This window comes from Leucoraja erinacea, chromosome 26 (assembly GCF_028641065.1).
Source record: "Leucoraja erinacea ecotype New England chromosome 26, Leri_hhj_1, whole genome shotgun sequence".
In the NCBI taxonomy this organism is placed as follows: Eukaryota; Metazoa; Chordata; class Chondrichthyes; order Rajiformes; family Rajidae; genus Leucoraja; species Leucoraja erinaceus.
Genome location: NC_073402.1, coordinates 1599719 through 1621426, shown reverse-complemented (window position 1 = coordinate 1621426; position 21708 = coordinate 1599719). Strand labels below are relative to the sequence as shown.

The window sequence follows — 21708 nt, the reverse complement described above, 5'->3', positions numbered from 1 at the left end:
TCATCTCATTTCTCAAGGTATGTCCTTTTACTCTGAAGCAATGGCATCTAGTCCTAGACTCTCGCACTCGTGGAAACATCCTCAACATATCCACTCTATCCAGGCTTTTCACCATGCGGTATGTTTCAATGAGGTCCCCCATCATCTTTCTAAACTCCAGCAAGTACAGGCCCAGTGCTGTCAAACCCACTAATTCCTGGGATCATTCTCGTAAGCCTCCTCTGGATCCTCTCCAGCGCCAGCACATCCTTCCTCAGATATGCAACCAAAAAATGTTCAAAATACTCCAAATGCAGCCTGCCCAGCACCTTATCGATCCTTCGTGATTCCAGCGAGTACAGGCCCATTTGTACTTCACTGTACTTGTGCATTATGACAATAAACTGTTGTACACATCCACCCATGCAAAGTACTGCAGTTTCGGTCAGCCTTTGACAGACATTTTTCAACTGGGTCAATTACGCTGCGTCAGGTGTGAAGGGCAGACCTTATCAATAACTGAGGGAACAACAATTATATTTAACTTCTTTAATACAAAATGGTCACAAATCCATTTTCCTTCTTTAAAAAAAAATAATAAAGCCGTGTGTCCAAAAAAAGTCATAATTGTACAAATTAAAAAGGTAATATTTTATACATACAATATCCAAAGCACGAAAAATATAATGGGTTCAAAAAATAAAACCACATGTTGCTATTAAATCTAACTCCATTGAGTCCATTTAGAAATATCTGGAGGATATGGCCTTTCTGTGCTTTTCTCAAACTCACAGCTACACAAGGCTTTGACCCCAAAATGAGAACATCGTGCCTGCATATAAAATCTGGCAAGGCACACTCCAGCACAGAATTAATTATTTGAAATAAAGTTCAGGACAAAGAAAAATGATCTGCCATTTGTACTCAAAGTGATACAGGAACTTGCAATAAGAGATTTAAAATTGAATTTTACCAAATGAAACACAACTCTTTAGGTAGACTACAATCTCACGTAAATGCCACGGGTAACATCAAATAGTCAAACTGAGTCACAACAGACATAAAAGCGATCAATTAATTCCCCAAACCCTCCCACCCCATGACAGTTTAAATTGAGTATAAAACCCAATGGATGCTTTAGTTGTACAAATAACGAACAAATAGGCTGTAATCAAACAGCGATGTCCAATAGAACACAAATCCGATGCAGCTGATCGACGCAATGTGTGGCCTCGAACACCAGGAGGCGGCGTGGCTGCCTTCACACAGTGGAGTTCAGTTAAAATCACGTGGAATGCTTCAAGCAACTCGATTTTAAGTTTTTATATCCATGTTCCTCAAACTTTGATCCTGGCAACTGGCAAAGGTCCTTCAGTAATCCTATAAAAATGACAAATTAAAATGGTTACATCAAGAGACAAAAATGTCCAATGTATCAACCAGCCAGATGTCCGGCCGAGAGCTGAGAATAAAGGCCGACACAATTTTACACTGAACTACGACTGAGAGTTGGAGATTCACTTTGAATGTAAAATGGCCAATGTTCTGCCTGCATTACTTAACTGTAGCAATTAATGTTTGGTCTACTTAACTGGGAATTATTATTTTTTTTTTAAAACTGATTCAAATTCATTCTTCCAATTGTGACTAATTTACCTAATTTATCTTCAAAGAGAAAAATAAATCTATGTTCGTTTCACAACATTTGTGGAAAATGTCAAATTAACATTTAAATTTACATTACTTTGTGGAATGCAGTTTATATAAAAACGAACACTATTTTATCACACATTGTCATGTTTGCCCAGGCAATCCTCCGGTCCACGGTCTGAAAATGGATTTTGCTGTCCTTCACATATTTTCTATATAAAACATTTTATTAAACAGGTCCACCACCAATATTCCAGCAACAGATGGTCCATCCCTCCCTTTAATCTGGACAAAATACACCCCCGGAAGTCCCTCCGAAAATGTGGTGCCCAGGGCAGGTGAGGCGGTGAACATCAGGGCTTCTGCGCCAATCGGCAGGTCGAATTTGCCCCGTGTCCGGGACTTTGGAACTGCAGCCCAGCTGGATCCCACAGATCCGTTCCCATAGCCGACTTCTGCAAGCAACTTTGCAGGCCAATATTTTGGCGCCCTAAAACGGATATTCCAGAACGGCTCTTGAACCAAGGGTGCAGGAAAATTGGTGGTGGATCTGTAACAGAAAGACTAGTCTTCAAGTGAAAACGGTGCATGAGACAAGGTGATTTTCTGAAGTCTTTATTAGATCGGGACAGGTCTCCTGCTTATCCCTAATTGTAGTGAAAGTGAGGTGGTGGTGGTATTGCATTCTCCATAAACTGTAATCCATGTGATGTAGCTGCTCCTTGTGTGCTGTTGGGTCAGGATTTACAGTATTTAGACACTATGTTACAAGAACTGCAATATACTTTCCAGTTGGGTGGGAGAACATGAAAATGTTGATGTTCCCTTGTGACTGCTGCCTTCATTCCAGATCAATGAAACGTGTTGTTCAAAATATCTCTACCCTAGCTACCCTAGTAATTCTGCAGCCAATTTGGGAAATTGAATTCATGCAATGGAGATAATATTGCAAAAAAATTGATGTAGTAGTACCGACAGATGTGTTCTGAAAGCCACCATAGACACAATGGGCTGAATCGTGTCCTTAACAACATATGTAAATATAAACTATGAGATTAATCACTTCACACCTGCAACTATCTTCCTTTATGCACGTTACAATTCTACACAGTAAAAGGTTTTCTCCTATGTTTCAGTTCTCCAACCAGTCTGACTGTTCTGATTAAATGTTTATCTTTGTATGCTTCGTTGTCACCTTTGGATGCTTCTTAAGCTCCGTTGTTCCCCCTCTCCTCTGACCCTCAGTCTGAAGGGTCTCGACACGAAACATCACCCATTCCTTCTCTCCAGAGATTCAGCCTGACCAGCTGAGTTACTCCAGCATTTTGTGTCTATCTTCGGTGTAAAGAAGTATCTGCAGTTCCTTCCTACACATGATGATTAGTCTAGACTAGGGGCATTGCACTGTGCTTGTGGAATGCAGATTTTTGCTACATGGTCAAGAACTGAATGGTCATGGCTAAACATACAGTGAGTAGACTATTCATAGCCACATTAATGATATCTTTGCTGAAGATCGCCAATGGTACAATGATTAGCTGGATATGTTTTCTCAGCAGGACACACTTGGGCACCATTACCCAATGTTAGTTAGATGCAAGCATGTAGCTGTTCTGCTGCAATGGCTATAAATACAATTAATGGTTCAATAGTTCATTTATTATCACTTCACCAAGGTATAGTGATATTCTTTTTTTGCATATAGATCAGAAGATTATTGCCATGTATAAGTACAATAAGTACATTATACACAGAAACAGCGCACTGAGTCTAATACAATAGTTGCCAGGTTTTGGTGCTATGTTAGTCCCAACTATAGCTGGCCATAAAGTCCCATTGCAGCTGCCGCCTCCATCTGGTCGTCATTCGAACGGTTGTCCACCTCATTGCTCGGCCATCTTCAACATTCATACTTCCAGAACAAGGGGTCACAGTTTAAGGATAAGGGAGAAATCTTTTAGGACCGAGATGAGGAAAACTTTTTTCACACAGAGAGTGGTGAATCTCTGGAATTCTCTCCCGCAGAAGGTAGTTGAGGCCAGTTCATTGGCTATATTTAAGAGGGAGTTAGATGTGGCCCTTGTGGCTAAAGGGATCGGGGGGTATGGAGAGAAGGCAGGTACAGGATACTGAGTTGGATGATCAGCCATGATCGTATTGAATGGCGGTGCAGGCTCGATGGCCTACTCCTGCACCTATTTTCTATGTTTCTATGTTTCTATATCCCGGGGTGCCTCCTGCAGCCAACCTTAAGGGCGGAAGGCAAGATCCCCGCTCCTTCTCACCGGCCATTGTCCAGCATCTTCCACCGTTGCCAACACCCTGCACCCCTCTCCGGTTCCTGGTCTTCGGTGGAGAGCAGGGGCTGGGCTTGGCGGCTTCCCTCTCCAGGTTCCGAGGCAGGCCCTTCTGCTCATGGTAGAATTAGTTCTGGAGTATCCAGTGTTCTTAGTTGTTTCTTGGTATCATGTACAAAATTCAATTTGGCAGAAATTAACTTCACTAAGTGTGGAAACGTCAGAAGCAGATATAAATGGATGTAAAGACTGTTCAAATTAGTCTTCATCATGATCCTTTGGATGGCAGAGGACCAGCTGGGGTCCTCTGCCATCTTTAAGGAAGGTCTTTGAGATCTGTATTTATATTAGGTCCTCAATTATCCACCACGATTCACAAATGGATGTGGTAGGCTGCAAAGCACTGTCATCCTCTTCACCAGCAGCCAATTCTACCCAACATGTTTCTCATTTTAAATCGGACATCCAACAACATCCTAAAACATGTGGTAAGAAAAATTCAAATTGTACTCACAGTTCTTGGCTTTTTGTTCAGCTTGATATCAATCCTACAATTAAAATCAGAAGAATATCTTAGAAAGTGACACTACCTTGAAATATCACAACACTTATCATCTATTGATATTAACAGCAATGCCCAGAATCTAAAACCATTCAGCTTAATGATTAGTTCATAACTCGTTTCTCTTTAACTGATTATTTGATTTCAATTTTTTTTTACCCCTCACTAGTCCTTGTCACCACAAGAAGAATCTTATGCCAACCAATGTAGAAAGTTATTGCATTGTGGTAGTTTTCCAAATTGACAGCAGGTGCTGAGAAGTTTAAACATTCTGGTCGATCGATGCTATCAAATATATATATATAGGCCTAAAGTTCTTGTTATGTTGTTTACATTTTGTTAGAGACTTGACATGACTGAAGTCAATGGAACATCGAAGGTGGCAGAAAGGGGGAAAGGGGGAAAGAATGTTAAGTAATCTGGTCATTGCTGGAGGTTGGAATCACAGACTATTATGTGGCTGCTTCACTGCTTTTGAATCATAGACTCATAAGTGGCAGATTTGATTTACTATCAAATTATGGCTAGTGAACCAACATCCACCAGAAAATTTATCAAATCGCATTCAACTGTTTTACTGATGGAGAAGGATATTTCTACTCCAGGTGATCAATTAGGCTAGAGTTTAGAATGGCAAAATCCATAAAATTAGCAAAAATGTTACAGTATCGCTAAGTAACTTTTTAATTAAGGCATTCTTTATCCAGTTGCAAATTTCAAATTGGTTACCAAGACTTCATAGGCCTGATAAGGTCTTCATAACAAGAAGATTTCAGTATAGGAGTAAAGAGGTTCTTCTGTAGTTGTATAGGGCTCTGGTAAGACCACATCTGGAGTATTGTGTACAGTTTTGGTCTCATAATTTGAGGAAGGCCATCCTTGTGATTGAGGCAGTGCAGCGTAGATTCACAAGATTGATCCCTGGAATGGCGGGACTGTCGTATGAGGAAAGATTGAAAAGACTAGGCTTGTATTCACTGGAGTTTAGAAGGATGAGGGGGTTCTTATAGAAACATATAAAATTATAAAAGGACTGGACAAGCTAGATGCAGGAAAAATGTTCCCAATGTTGGGCGAGTCCAGAACCAGGGGCCACAATCTTAGAATAAAGGCGAGGCCATTTAAGGCTGAGGTGAGAAAAAACTTTTTCACCCAGATTGTTGTGAATTTGTGGAATTCCCTGCAACAGAGGACAGTGGAGTCCAAATCACTGGATGGATTTAAGAGACAGTTAGATAGAGCTTCAGGGGCTAGTGGAGTCAAGGGATATGGGGAGAAGGCGTTATTGATTGGGGACGATCAGCCATGAACACAATGAATGGCGGTGCTGGCTCGAAGGGCCGAATGGCCTCCTCCTGCACCTATTTTCTATGTTTCTATGACTTCCAACCCTTGCACCGAAAGAACCACAGAGAATCACACTGACTGATGCCAATTATAAACACACAATATAACATACTATCTTGTACCGCCCACGGGAGTGGGCGGTACAGAGATAGAATGTAGTCAGAGACAGTAAGACTGGTGGGAGAACTGGGAAGGGGAGGGAATGGAGAGAGAGAGGGAAAGCAAGGGCTACTTGTAGTTAGAGAAGTCAATGTTCGTACTACTGGGAAGTAAGCCACCCAAGCAAAATATAAGGTGCCGTTCCTCCAATTTGTGCTGGACCTTTGATAATGGAGGAGGCCCAGGACAGAAAGGTCAGATTGGGAATGGGAGGGGGAGTTAAAGTGCTGAGCAACCGGGAGATCAGGTAGGTTAAGGCGGACTGAGCGGAGGTGTTGAGCGAAACGATCGTCGAGCCTGCGTTTGGTCTCGCCAATATACAGGAGTTGACACCTGGAACAGCGGATACAGTGGATGAGGTTGGAGGAGGTGCAAGTGAGCCTCTGCCTCACTTGAAAAGACGGTCGGGTCCTTGGACGGAGTCAAGGGGGGAGGTAAAGGGTCATGTGTTGCATCTCCTGTGGTTGCAGGGGAAAGTACCTGCGGAGGGGATGGTTTAGATGGGAAGGGACGAGTTGACTAGGGAGTTGCAGAGGGAATGGTCTCTGCGGAAAGCAGAAAGGGGTGGAGATGGGAAGATGTAGGCAGTAGTGGCATCCCATTGGAGGTGACGAAAATGCCAGAGGATTATATGCTGTATGCGACGGCTGATGGGGTGAAGGTGAGGACAAGGGGGACTCTGTCCTTGTTACGAATGGATGGAGGGGGAGCTAGAGCGGGGCTGTGGGATATCGAGGAGACCCTAGTGATAGCCTCATCTATAATGGAAGAGGGGAATCCCCGTTCCTTAAAGAATGAGGACATCTCTGATGAATGGTGTCAGATCAGGAAAAGGGGAGGTGCAACAAGACCTGGGTGTGCTTGTACATCAGTCACTAAAAGTAAGCACACAAAAATGCTGGAGAAACTCAAGAGGGTGCAGTACTGAAAGTAAGCATGCAGGTACAGCAGGCAGTGAAGAATGCTAATGGCATATTGGCCTTCATTGCATGAGGATTTGAGTTTAGGAGCAAGGAGATTCTACTGCAGTTATATAGGGCCCTGGCAAGAGCGCACCTGGAGTATTGTGTGGTCTCCTAATTTGAGGAAGGACATATGATTAAAGAATGGGTTGACTGGGCTTGTACTCACTGGAATTTGGAAGGATGAGAGGGTATCTTATAGAAACATATAAAATTCTTGAAGGATTGGACAGGTTAGATGCAGGAAAAATGTTCCCGATGTTGGGGAAGTCCAGAACCAGGGGTCACAGGTCAAGAATAAAGGGTAGGCCATTTAGGACTGAGATGAGGAAAAACTTTTCCACCCAGACTTGTGAATCTGTGGAACTCTGCCACGGAAGGCAGTGGAGACTAATTCACTGGATGTTTTCAAGAGAGTTAGATTTAGCTGTTAGGGCTATAGGAATCAAGGGATATGGGGAAAAAGAAGGAACGGGGTACAGATTTTAGATGATAAGCCATGATCATATTGAATAGCGGTGCCGGCTCGAAGGGCCGAATGGCCTACTCCTGCACCTATGTTTCTATGTAACCTTCAATATATATAAAAACGTGCACACACTAGTTATCCATTTAGTACCCAAGGATTTGTTCTTTGCATTCTGCATAACTCAAGCACTGAATGGTAATAAAGATGAAAAGGAACTACGTGACCTAGTCATGGATTTGTGGGAAATGATCGATAACCAATTGTAAATTGAATTAAGGTCATTATCTGCCTGTTTCTAGAAAGATTGTTTACTTAACTTACTGAGGACCATTTGTGGCCATATTCAGAACTGCACAGTTATGGTAAACTAATTGATCGATGCCAAACTGCATACACTACTGGTAAGAGTTTAAACGATTGTGGTGAGCAATGGGGACCTGATTTACACACACATTCTGCTCACTAGCATGGACTTCCACACTTACACATACAGTGCCCTCCATAATGTATGGGACCCATCATTTATTTATTTGCCTTATCATCTAAATGTATAAAAATGGCCTTTATTAAAATCTGACAATGTGCACTTTAACCACATGTGATTTTTTTTCTATTACAAATCTCAAATTGTGGAGCAGAGGCAAATAAACAAATGATGGGTCTTTGTCCCAAACATTATGGAGGGCATTGTACATCTCAGATGAATGACAGATATTTATCAGGAGATTTAACGCTAAGTTCATGAAATACTGTGATATTGTAGTCCTTATGTACAGAACATATCCTAAACAAAAGCAGAATTGAATGCATGATAATCAATGCAGAATTATATATAGGCAAATATTCAATGCTATAGCAAAGATCTACAGTCTACACATCACAGTAAAGGGGAATACTGGAAAAGAAACAGCACATATACTGACAGAAAACAAACTTACTCAAAGTCATAATCAAACATGCCAGATGGGCTTGATGGTAGCATAAAGGAGGAAAGAAAGCAACACGTTAACATATCAATTATCCAAACCAGAGTCTCTACCTTTTTTTATTATTATTTTTTTAGCAAAAGGACTGATAAATTTAAATGGAGACACAAAAATAATTTTCACTCAATAGTCATAAACTTGGCAGAAAATATTCAGTGAATTAAATAAAAACCGAGCATTAAGGATATTAATCTATTTAATTCAAAAGCAAAGAAAGCTTTTGGGCAGATGAAGAGTCCCCACAACAAACAGCAACTAAAATAAAACTTTACTGATATAATACTAATAAATACAATTTACAGAACAGCTTATTATCAAGATGCTGCTATTCTTTTATTATAAAAATATGTTACAAGTGGAAATTCCACATGTCACGTCCTGGTTTGTCCCCCAAAAATACTCCGTCAAAATGCATCCACTACAGGCTACACATCATAGAACCTCACAAACCTCAACACAGAATTACCTGTGTCGGTTTTTGTTTTTCCTTTTCTTGTGGCTTCCATGGTGGCTGCTGGACGATGTAGAGGAGGCTGCCTTCTGGGGTTTCACGCCCTGTAAGTGCGAGCCGTCCAGTTCCTCAGTGTCCTCCTGGTTTGGTTCATTCTCCTGATTCTGGAAGTCCGGTGAATTGTCACTTTCTGTCCCACTACCCGGTTCACCTGATATATTTCACACACAAGGTGTCACGGATACAAAAAGAATGTTTGGTCATTCAAGTTCATATAATTACATCCCTCAAAGCACCTCAACACAAAACAAGAGGAAAAATGTTGAACAAGCTTCGAAAATAGCATTAAAGTTTAATCACACCAATTAGAATTTATTGCAACAGGAAATTTCTGAAAGTACAATGCAAATACTTGGCAATTGCATCCACCTGCAAAACAACAATGATTTAGTGAACCATGAAAAGATATATCACACTAATGACAACATTGAGCTACACTGTTTTCAGTATCAATTTTACATTATTGGCATGAACAATTTGAATGGGTGTTTATTTCACTGTCATGGTAAATAGAATAGCAGATGAAATCACAAGTCTTTTCAGGTTAACGTCAATTAATAAAAATCATAGTGTGTCAGCAATGCAATTAATTTGGAACACTAGTTGGAAGCTGGCGATGTCTATATCACAATATGTGGGCCTTCCACTATTCCTTCCACCCAACCTCCCCAGCCCCATCCCCTACAACTAGCACAAGCATTTCAAATGAAGTGCTCCAACACAATCCACGATGCGGCTTGCTTATCTGGTCAAGAGCAAAAATCAAACTGCTGTCGAACTCAGTGGGTCAGGCAACACCTATGGGGGAAAAAGGAGAGTTTATGGAGGAGAAGGCAGATAGCTGATATAAAGAGGTAAGGGGAGGGGTGGGGCGTGGGCAGGGGCTGACAGACAATAGGGGAACTAGGCGAGGAGGGAAAGGTTGAGCAGGTTGTGGAAGGGGGAAAGGAGGCGCTAGGTGGGTGAAATGTAGGGTCAGATAAGGAAAAATAAATAAGCGGGCAGATAGAGGCAGATTGGCAGATGTAGAAACAAGGAATCTGATTATGTAAGGAAGATGGTAAATTGAACTAATAAGGGGGGGGGGGGGCAGATAGGTAGATGGAAGTTTGTGCGCAAGGATAGAACCAGACGTTTGTGATCACAACTCCATACGTTTTACGATTTTCTTGAATATGAACTTTTTGGGATGTTGGGGGAAGGAACTCAATTGGAGCGAGGCTGATTACAATGCTAGGCAGGAGCTATGGATGGTAAATTGGGAGCAGTTGTTATTGGGCATGTCCACAGCTGACATGTGGGTAGACACAAAATGCTGGAGTAACTCAGCGGGACAGTCAGCATCTCTGGAGAGAAGGAATGGGTGACATTTCGGGTCGATACCTGTGGGAGTTGTTTAAAGCTCCTGCGCTTTGCTCAGTTGACAAGCTCGTTCCAGTCAGGAGGAGAGATAAGGACGGCAAGGTAGGGGAACCGTGGATGACCAAGGAGGTATAAACTTGGTCATGAAGAAAAAGGAAGCGTATGTCAGGTTTAAGAAGGTAGCATCAGATGGGACATGAGGATTATAAAGCCAGTAGAAGGGCCAAAAGGGGCTTTGAAATGTCATTGGTTAGTCCGATTCCGGCAAATCCCAAGTCTTGTTAAAAATACGTTAAAACCAAGAGGGCGATCAAGGAGACGGTAAGATTGCTCAAGGATAAAGGAGGAAATCTATGCTTGGAGTCAGAGGATGGAGGGTATTAAATGAGAACTTCATTTCAGTGAGAAGTTACAGAACAATGAGATCAGTGTGGAGAATACAAACATGCTAGAGCAGTTTGAGATCAAGAATGAGGTGGTGCTGAGGCTCTTGGAGAACATTGAGGTGGATAAGTCCCCGGGGCCTGATGGGATCCTTCTGAGGTTATTGAGAGGCAAGAGAGGAGATTATGGGGGCCTTGGCGAGAACTTCTTTAACAACATGCTAGGTCCGGAGGACTGGAAAGTAGTCAATGTTGTTCCATAGTTTAAGAAAGGAAATAGAGAGAATCTATGGCACTGTAGACCAGTGAGCCTCACGTCAATGGTACGTTAAACTATTGGAGAGAATTCTTCAAGATACGATTAACTCTCATTTGCAAGAGAATGGGTTAATTAGGGGCAGCCAGCATAGCGGTATGGGGCAGGTCATGTTTTAACAACTTGATTGAGTTTTTTGAGATGACGAAGGTAATATGGTGGTAGACAAAAATGCTGGAGAAACTCAGCGGGTGAGGCAACATCAATGGAGTGAAGGAATAGGCGACGTTTCAGGTCAAGACCCTTCTTCCTACAAGATGGAGGTGCAGGCAAGTCCCGAGAAAGCAAACGTGGCTGTGGTAATGGGTCTGGATTAAGACGTGGTCGTAGAGTTGGAGGGAAGGAGGAATCACAGAGGGAGGTCAGTGAGCGTGGAGGTTGCGACGAGGAAGCAAACGTCGCCTATTCCTTCGGTAGAAGGGTCTCGACCCGAAACGTCGCCTATTCCTTCGCTCCATAGATGTTGCCTCACCTGCTGAGTTTCTCCAGCATTTTTGTCTACCTTCATTTTTACACCATCTGCAGTTCTTTCTTAAACAGGGTAATTTGGTGGATATTGTCTGATCCCGATGATTAAAATGTACAGGATTCACAATGACTATGTCGTATGGATTCAGAACTGGCTTCATCATAGAAGACAGAGGGTTGTGGTGGAAGGTAGATATTCTGGCTGGAGGTCTGTGACCAGTGGAGTTCCACAGGGATCTGTGCTGGGACATCTACTATTTATGGGTATATATAAATTACCTGGATGTCAATGTAAATGGGTTGGTGGGTTTGTAAGTTTGCTGATGACACCTAAATTAGAGGAGTTGCACAGTGAGGACTGCGGTCAGAAGATACAGCGGGATATAGATCAGCTTCAAAAATGGGCGGAGAAATGGTAGATAGATTTTAACCCAAGCAATTGTGAGGTGTTGCACTTTGGGAGGTTGAATGTAAGGGGAAAGTATACAGTTAATGGCAAGACCCTTAACAGCATTGATGTGCAGATGGGGTCTTGGAGTCCAAGTTCACAGCTCACTGAAGATGGCAGCACAAGTAGATAGGGTGGTGAAGAAGGCATATGGTAAGCTTGCCTTCATTGATGGGGCATTAGCTATAAGAGTCATGAAGTCATGATGCAACTCTCTAGGACTTTGATTAACCACGTTTGGAGCACAGCGCACAGTTCTGATCGCCTCATTACAGGAAAGATGTGGAGGCATTGTACGGGGTGCAAAGGAGGTTTACCAGAATGCTGCCTAGATTCAAGAGTTTCAGCTACAGGGAAAGGTTGGATAGACTTGGGTTGTTTTCTCTGGAACTTCAGAGGTTGAAGATAGACTTGATAGAATTATATAAAATGATGAGAGGTATGGATTGGACACTCAGAACCTTTTTCCCCCCCAGGGTGGAAATGTCCAAGACTGGAGGGCATAGCTGTACAGAGTAGTGGGGGCCTGGAACGCATTGCCCAGGGCAGTGGGGCAGACAGATACGATTGGAGCGCTTGAGGCTTTTAGACTGGCACATGGAGGTGAGGGATTTGGATTATGTACAGGCAGTTTAGTTTTGCACTAACATTTTTGCCCAAAATGCCCATTCCTGTGCTGTACTGTTCTAAGACTATGGGTGATAAGCAGATAACTCAGGAGGGCATGAAAGGAAGAAAAAGGAGCATTGGTAGCATGGGTTACCTGAAATTCGACAATCCTATGTTCATACTGTTGGGTTGTCGACTGCCTAGGCAGAATAGGAGGTGCAGTTGTTCTAGTTTGTGTAGTTTGTGTTTAGCCTCATACAGGGAAATCCAAAGACTGACAGGTCAATAAGGGAATGAAATTCGAAATGATCCCAGAATTTGACTGCAGTGGGCCACTGCTCGCTGGAGTTTAGAAGGATGAGGGGCCCTGATAGAAATTTACCAGATAGTGAAAGGCCTGGATACAGTGGATGTGGAGAGTATGTGTCCACTAGTGGGAGAGTCTAGGACCAAAGGTCGTAGCCTCAGAATTAAAGGACATTCCTTTAGGAAGGAGACAAGGAGGAATTTCTTTAGTCAGAGAGTGGTGACTCTGTAGAATTCATTGCCACACAAGGCTGTGGAGCTCAAGTCAATGGATATTTTTAAGGCAGAGATAAATAGATTCTTGTTTAGTAAGGGTGTCAGGGGTTACGGGGAGAAGGCAGGAGAATGGGGTTAGGAGGGAGATAGATCAGCCATGATTGAATGGCAGAGTAGGCTTGATGGCTGAATAGCTTAATTCTGTTCCTATCACTTATGCACTTATGAGATGAAATGCAACCAAGAGGCAACGATGTTCACTGTAGGTGCACCACATATGGTCACCTGTCTACATTTAGTATCGTCAACGTAGGCCACTTCAAGACACCAAATTCAGGAGACAATGTTGGAGATGGGGCAAGGGACACATTAACTATGTCTCTACACATGTTACTTGACCCACTGAGTTCCTCCAGCAGTTTGTTTTTTACTCCAGATTCCAGTATCTGCAATGCCAAGTGTCTCATTTTATCTGGTCAAGACCCTTTGCCAGCGGAAAGGAACGATCAAGCATGCTTGAGACTTACGTTTTTCCACCAATTGATCCTGGACACCAGTCAAAGCACTCACTGCCTACAAAGAAAGAGGGATCAGATAACACTGAACACAATGGCACAAAGTAGATCTGCAAATTTTCAGCATTCTATAATCATATATTAAAAAAGTTATTTTACGCACTGCTACTGAGGTAACAGAGGACTTGCTAAAGAGACGTTCCGCTTCTTTAAACTTCCTGTTCCTTCGATCGTTCTTGCTGTTGGTGTTTCTGAAACAGAATACAGCCCTCAATAGGTAAAACATCCAAGGTATTTACCAACCAATAATTGATGTATACAGCTCAATTACTGCAGCTATCTAGTATAAGATATATAAGAGTGCAAATAAATCTAATAGGAAAAGGGGAAAATAAAATGAGAACAAGTTAACCCAAATGTCAAGTTCTACAGAAGTATTGACTGTGTTCCCTGAATAAACTATCTGGTCTACATACCACACACGATCAAGTCATTCAAAGAGACAGACTAGGGACAAATTATATCCATATAAATTTGAACTATGAAATCTATCTTGAAACAAATATAAATTTACTCTCTGCAACAATCCTCCATTCAAAATGTAACTTCAGCATTCGTTGGGAATGTTGCTCCACAAATGAATGCTGTAGATATGGAGACACAAGAAACTGCCGATGCTGGAATCTTGAGCAAAACACAAAGTGCTGGAGGAACTCAGCGGGTCAGAGGGATAGTTGACGTTTCGGGTCAGGACCCTTCTTTAGACTGATAGGAAGAGTAAGCTGGAAAAGAGAGCTGGAGGCGAGGCAAAACCTGGCAAGTGATGGCAGATACAGGTGAGAGAGATTTGATTGTCAGATGGGTGGTGTAAGTGACAAAGACTAGAGATGAAAAGGACACAAATGGCACCAGATAAGAGGAGTGAAATGTAAAGCTGGAGGATGGGATGTAGATGGATAGGGAAGGGGGTGGGCTGGGGAAAGAGGGGCGAGAAACGGGAAACGGGGGACACTGGGTTGGGAGAAAGTGTACGAACGAGGGCTAGGTGCAAGGGTGACTAGGGGTTTGGAAGGTGGGAGAAATGGGAGCGCACTTGGTGGGAATGGGACCACAGGAAAGAAAGAGGGGGTAGGGGGCTTCTATGTGAAGTTGGAGAATTCAATGTTCATTCCACTGGCCGTAAGCGAAACAAGTAGAATATAAGGTACTTATCCTCCAGTTGGTGTGTGGCCTCACTGGCTTTGGGCAGGGGCTTAGGACACAAGGATCCATATGGCAATGGGAAAGAAATGTAAATGGTTAGCAACTGGGAGCCCCAGCAGGCCATCGCTGAGAGGGCAAGTGTTTGACGAAACAGTCGCCTAGTCTACGCTTGGTCTCGCCAATGTAAAGGAGGCCATATCAGATGCGACTGATGCAGTATCCAAAGTTCGAGGAGGTGCTATCTGGAAGTGCTGCCGGTGACCCTGGAAGGAAGCACGAGAGGAGGTGTAGGAACAGGTGTTACATTGAGTGGAAAGCACCTGGGGGGCGGGGGGGGGCAGGTTTGAGTGGGATGATAGACCAAGGAGAGGAGAATTGCGGGACACAGAGGAGACAAGGATGAGGGTTGATCCACAATAGCAGGTGGAAAAGCACATTTATTGAAGAAAAAGGACATTTAGGATGTCCTTGAGTAGAAAGCTTCATCTTGGGAGCAGATAAGGCGAACAAATTGAGAATGTTATGGCGTCCTTGCAAAAACATGGTGGTGTAGGTGTTGTCAAAGTAAATGTGGGAGACAGTGGGACGTCAGGGACGCAAGACGTCAGTCGATACTGTTCCTTGAAATGGAGACAGCTACGTAGGTCTTTTAAGAAACAAGAAACATACTTTCCCCAGCATCTGCAGATGTACAGCAGGTGTGGGGCATCTCAATCTCACCCCTTCACCATGACCTCTCGGTTGAGCACCAGGCCATCATCTCCCAGATTGTTTCTCATCTCATCACCTCTGGCAATCTCCCCTCCTCAGCCTCCAACTTTATCATCCCCAGCCCCGCTTCTATTTCCTCCACAACATCCACAAATGGAACTGCCCTGGCAGATCTTGTGTTTCTGCTTGCTCCTGTCCCACTGAACCCATCTCTAAATACCTTGATTCCATCCTTTCCCCTATTGTCCAGTCCATTCCAACCTACATCTGAGACACCTCACAAGCCCTTCCACATTTGAATAAGTTCCAGTTTACTGGCCCGCATCGCCTCACCTTAACCATGGACATTCACTTTCTTAGCACCCCCATTCCTGACCGGGAAGGTCTCAAGGCCTTCTGGCTCTTCCTCGATCAGAGACCCAATCCTTCTCCCTCTACTCATACTCTCCTCCGCCTGTCGGAACATGTTCTCACCCTCAGCATATAATCCTCCAACATTTTCGCCAGCTCCAAGCGGATCCCACTACTAGCCACATCTTCCCATCTCCAACAGGATCCCACTACTAGCCAAATCTTCCCATCTCCACCCCTTTCCGCTTTCTGCAGACCGTTCCCTCTGCAACTCTCTGGTCAACTCGTCCCTTCCCACCCAAACCACCCCCTCCCCAGGTACTTTCCCCTGTGACCGCAGGATATGCAACACATGTCTCTATACCTCCCCCCTCAACTCCGTCCAAGGACCCCGGCAGTCTTTTCAGGTGAGGCAGATGATCACATGCACCTCCTCCAACCTCATCTACTGTACCTGCGCAGGCTCGGCGATCGTTTCACTGAACACCTCCGCTCAGTCCACCTAAACATACCTGATCTTCCGGTTGCTCAACACTAACTCTCCCTCCCATTCCTACACTGACCTTTCTGTCCTGTGGCTCCTCCATTGTTAGAGTGAGGCCCAGCGCAAATTGGAGGAACAGCACCTCATTTTTTTTCTTGGGCAGCTTACACCCCAGAGGTATTTACATTGACTTCTCTAACTTCAAGTAGTCCTTGCTTTCTCTCTCTCTCCATACCCTCCCTAATTCTCCGATCAATCTTACTGTCTCTGACTACACTTTATCTCTGTACCACCAACTCCCCTGACATCAGTCTGAAGAAGGGTCTTGACCCGAAACGTCATCCATTCCTTCTCTCCAGAGATGCTGCCTGCCCCGCTGAGTTACTCCAGCATTTTCTTTGATTTTAACTTCTTTCCTACACGTCCCCAGCTCTTGCACTTTGCACAATGGCACTGCATGGCTCAAATTTATACCATGAAATCAGGTGATTAACTTAAGTGCAGGAAATCTCATCCTGGGCAATCATTTTAAATTTCTTTGGGCACCTACCTGTCAGCACACAGAATCAGCACACCTTAATAATAAAACATACAAGGTCTATTGGCATGATACAAAATTATTTTAAGGTGCATGCAAAATAGTTTTTTTAGCCTCTTTGTTTGGAAAAGTCAAAATAATGAATACAAGCCAACCCATTCTCAATATGTCAGTCAAAAGCCTTAATGAAAATAGAATAACATCAACTACATAATATATACAGAACTTTCAGAATTAAAACAAAGATGTGCCAATGTTTTGAGAGCACTGTGCAAAAGCTCTTGCTGTTAAAACATACTTCTGGTTAGTTAAATAACGATCCCATCCTCGAATTATATTCCCATACATCTGGGTATCTTCCAAATAACTTCCTTCAAATGCATAAATCTGTCGTTCGAGGTTTGCCAAAGTCTCCTGTGAAAAGAATAAAGTAACCATTAAAACTGTAGCAGAACAAAAATTCTCTTGTTTTGCAATTGTATTCTGTTATGGAAAAAGCCATGGCAAAAAAAATGTTGTACCAGTATAGAAAATAAAATGCGTAACACATCATGACATTAAATTATAAAGAAAGACTACAAAGACCTATTACTGAATGTTGTGATAGAAAAATTAGTCACTTTCTAAGCATAAATCTTTCCCCACATTATTCAATAAGGTTCAGATTCCGGTAGTTGATGATCACAGATAATATTATTTAACACCTTACAGTCATTAGTCATATAACTGATTGACATAGATTTCTCTGAACTGCTTCCAATGCATTTGCATCCTTGAGGAAATCGAAACTTTACTTAAGGGACACACCCCCTATCACCCATTGTGTCCGCATCGTCCAGCGATTACCGCACATTAGCACTAGCGTACTACTAGAACAATTTACAATTTTACCAAAACCAATTAACCTACACATTGTATGTCTTTGGAGTGTGGGAGGAAACCTGAGCACCCCGAGAAACCTACATGGTAACAGGGAGAAGGTACAAACTCCATTCAGGCAGCACCCTTAGTCAGGATCAAACCCAGGTCTCTGGCGCTGTAAGGCAGCAACTCTACCACTGCGCCACCCTATACTAATATATAGTACTTTAGATGTGGCCTTCACCAACATCCCATCTACCTGAAACATAACCTTTCTACTTTTGTATTCAATTCCACAATAAGCAGTACATTCATTGCCTTTCCTAGTTACCAGCAATACTTGCATACTTGTCTTCTGTGAACCATGCACTACTGGGACACCTGGTTCCATTTGCATCTCAGTGCTCTGCAATCTTTTAGCCTATATATAATATGCTTATTTGGCTCGGCTGAAAGTCAAAGATTGCAAGGGAAACAGACCATGGGTTGATAAACAAGAGTTTGGACCACAAAGAAAGAAAGGTGATGTGGCTTTGAGTGGATGAATGAATTAGCATTGCTCCTATGTTTTTTACTGCAGGCAGAATAGCAATGCTGATGAAGAAAATGAATTATGGCATAAATGCTGTGCTATGTGTTAATTGGATGTCACAAATAAAAAATGTGGATTTCAGTAGTCACACAACGATGCTAGAATAGGTCAGGCAGCATCTTCGGAGGGAATGGATAAGTTTGAAGAAGGGTCCCGAACCGAAACGTCGCCTATCCATTCCCTCCAAAGATGCTGCCAGACCGCTGAGATATTCCAGCAAGATTCCAGATCTGGAGTTCCTTGTGTGACTACTGAAGTCTGCCGCGCAAGGCTTCAGTAATCACTGTTTAAAAACATTTTTACTGAGTAAGATGATAGATTTTGCTAGATAGATGGGATATGCCAGGGAGTTCAATGGCTGAAATACACAAACAGTGGCTGCACATGAAGCTCCACACCTCTAGCTGTGGGCTTAATCAGATAAGGATTGCAAATTGTGCTCATGAGATGGTGGCTCTAAACATACACATTTACAATTACATGTTAGAGTAATGTTGGTCCTGTGGGTCTATGAATACTTTGCTGCCTGACAGGAACTCATACATTTGTTTTTAATTACCTTATCATCAAGTAGTCATTACCTTGGATGACACAGGGTCGCTGCTAGTGCAACTTTCTCATAGCTCCTGTGACATGTGATTCTGAACCTGTGCTACATAGATTGGAGATTAAATGTTCTCCCTGTGACTAGCGAGAACCTGCCATCACTTTTGGAAACTTTTATTGCTGTTTATCAACATGAGGATCAAAGTTGTGCCAATGAAAGTCAAATAAGCCATTATGAGACTGAGAAACAAGAATAAAACTGTTATAGAGACATCAGCCAAACCTTAGGCTTACCAAAATCAACTGTTTGGAACATCATTAAGAAGAAAGAGAGCACTGGTGAGATTACTAATCGCAAAGGGACTGGCAGGCCAAGGAAGACCTCCACAGCTGATGACAGAAGAATTCTCGCTATAATAAAGAAAACTCCCCAAACACCGTCCGACAGACCAGAAACACTCTTCAGGAGTGAGGTGTGGATTTGTCAATGACCACTGTCTGCAGAAGACTTCATGGACTGAAATACAGAGGCTACACTGTAAGATGCAAACCACTGGTTAAATGAAAAAATAGGTTACAGCTTACCAAGAAGTACTTAAAAGAGCAACCACAGTTCTGGAAAAAAGGTCTTGTGGACAGATGAGATTAAGATTAATTTATAGCAGAGTGATGGCAAGCGCAAAGTATGGAGGAGAGAAGGAACTGCCCAAGATCCAAAGCATACGTCCTCATCTGTGATACACGGTGGTGGGGGTGTTATGGCCTGGGCATGTATGGTTGCTGATGGTAGTAGCTGGCTCACTTATCTTCATTGATGATACAACTGCTGATGGTGGTAGCATAATGAATTCAGAAGTGTATAGACACATCCTATCTGCTCAAGTTCAAACAGATACCTCAAAACTAATTGGCTGGCGATTCATTGTACAACAAGACAATGATCCCAAACATACTGCTAAAGTAACAGCTAAAGTAACAAAGGATTTTTTCAAAGCTAAAAATTTGTAAATTCTTGAGTGGTCAAGTCAATCACCTATTCTGAACCCAATTGAGCATGCCTTTTATATGCTGACGAGAAGACTGAAAGGGACTAGCCCCCCAAACAAGCATAAGCTGCAATGGCTGCAATACAGGCCTGGCAGAGCATCATCAGAGGATATGCAACGAAATACTAAACATGACTACTTTCAATTAATTATATTGTTGTGTCCCAAATATTATGGTGCTCTGAAATGGGGGGGACTATGTATAAACACTGCTGTAATTTCTACATGGTGAAACCAAAATGTATAAAAATTGCCTTTATTAAAATCTGACAATGCACTTTAACTACATTGATTTTTTTCTATTACGAATCTCAAATTATGGAGTATAGAGGCAAATAAATAAATGATGGGTCTTTGTCCCAAACATTATGGAGGGCACAGTAGCTTAATGACTATAATTCTCATTTTGTGCAAGAACACCTACGACACCAAACAACTGCAGATGCAGGGCCTGTTGGCTGAATGTTGTTAGCCCTTAGATGCCGTGGGCATACGTCAATGTTGTTAGCCAGCACATTGCTAACCCAGGCGACTCTGTCTACTGGTCACAGAGGTCGATCTGCAATCACACATAACAATCGCTCCACTCTTTTGCATTTCTACTCTCCGACAGATCAGACTTTACCGATCTTTACCTTGCGCTAAAAGTTATTCCGTTAATTGTGTATCTGTATACTGTGGACGGTTCGATTCACTAACTGGTTAGCACACAAGAAAAGGTTTTAACTGTACCTCAGTACATGTGACAATAAACAAAACTAACTAAACTAAATGGCCTTTGGTGGAACGCCGTTGGCCTGCAGGTGTAGCTCCTGTTGGCTGTTTGCTGCATGAACATTATTGGCGCCCATTTGTTGACTGTTGTCTGCCTGCATATTTCCCGTTGCATGCACGTTGCTGGTCAACAAATGCAATAGACACTGTGTGGATGCTATTGCCTGCAGTTGCTGCACTTGGATGTTGTTGGATGAAACATTGTTGGTCCACAAAACCCAGTAGCTATTGATCAAAGGTGGTTGGCCTGCAGATGCAGGTGTCTCTAGGATGCATATTGCTGGTACGCAGGTGCAACACATCAGCTGAATGTTGTTGGATGAAGGTGGAGTAACTCAGCAGGTCAGGCAGTATCTCTGGAGAACAAGGATGGGTGGCGTTTAGGGTAGATATCCTTCTTCGGGTCCGTTGTTGGATGTATATTGCTGGTCCGCAAATGCAATGGGCACGGGTGCAACGCGTCAGTTGAATGAACATTGCTGGCCCACAAAATCCAGTATCCATTGGTCAAATGCTGTTGCCCTGTAGATGCAGATGCAGGCCCACACATGCAATGGGCACGGGTTCAACACAGGCTCTACCTGCACGGTGCCTGGCCTGGCCACTGGACAAGGGGTGCAGGGACCGTGGGCGGCGGTGGCAGCAGATGGCAGTGCAACACTCCCTCTCTCACTCCCCCCCTCCTTCCCTCCACACCGCCTTTAATGGGCCGACGTTCTTCACCTCCCCTTTATCCCTACTCCCCAGGCCCCGGCCGGCCGGTCCCGCTCCTCCCTCCCCGCCCCCCGGCCCAAGGCCGGATCCCGCCGCCGCGCCAGGTCCCGCCTCCTTCCAGAAGCTTCGCGCCGGTTCCCCTCCCCCGACCCCCGCGTACCGCCAGCTCCTGCTTCCTCTTCACCAGCTCGGCCAGCTCCCGCCGAGTGTCGGGGATCTGCGGTGCCTGCGCCTTGTTGTGCATCGCCATCGTGGAGCAGCGCCCGCCCGAGCCCGAGCCCCCGCCCCGCCAGGCCGCGCCGCGCCGCCCGTTCCGTCCGTCCGTCCGTGCCCGCCCGCTCGC

General features: G+C 43.6%; 1 protein-coding gene across 2 annotated transcripts; it reads right to left on the bottom strand.

The window, feature by feature from the left end:
• Window positions 1-513: 513 nt before the first annotated feature.
• Window positions 514-21694, bottom strand: meaf6 (MYST/Esa1-associated factor 6). 2 transcript variants are annotated; one of them, XM_055656047.1, is made up of 8 exons: window positions 21526-21681; window positions 17131-17246; window positions 13709-13796; window positions 13558-13603; window positions 8878-9073; window positions 8364-8393; window positions 4441-4474; window positions 514-1359 (listed from the first exon to the last, which is right to left on the bottom strand). In XM_055656047.1, the coding sequence occupies exons 1-8, from the start codon at window positions 21613-21615 to the stop codon at window positions 1351-1353; spliced, it is 609 nt and encodes a 202-aa protein (XP_055512022.1). In that variant the 5' UTR covers window positions 21616-21681; the 3' UTR covers window positions 514-1350. The 2 variants fall into 2 exon arrangements, with proteins under 2 accessions (XP_055512022.1, XP_055512023.1); XM_055656048.1 differs by lacking the exon at window positions 8364-8393 and having other exon boundaries at window positions 21526-21694.
• Window positions 21695-21708: the final 14 nt, after the last annotated feature.

Excerpts from the sequence above, each read along its gene's own strand:
- meaf6 (XM_055656047.1), bottom strand. The coding sequence starts at position 21,615 with ATGGCGATGCACAACAAGGCGCAGGCACCGCAGATCCCCGACACTCGG. Across the intron at positions 13,797-17,130 it reads CGTTATTTAACTAACCAGAA|AAACACCAACAGCAAGAACG; the intron begins GTATGTTTTAAC and ends ATTCTGTTTCAG. Across the intron at positions 4,475-8,363 it reads ATGTTTGATTATGACTTTGA|GATTGATATCAAGCTGAACA; the intron begins GTAAGTTTGTTT and ends TTTTAATTGTAG.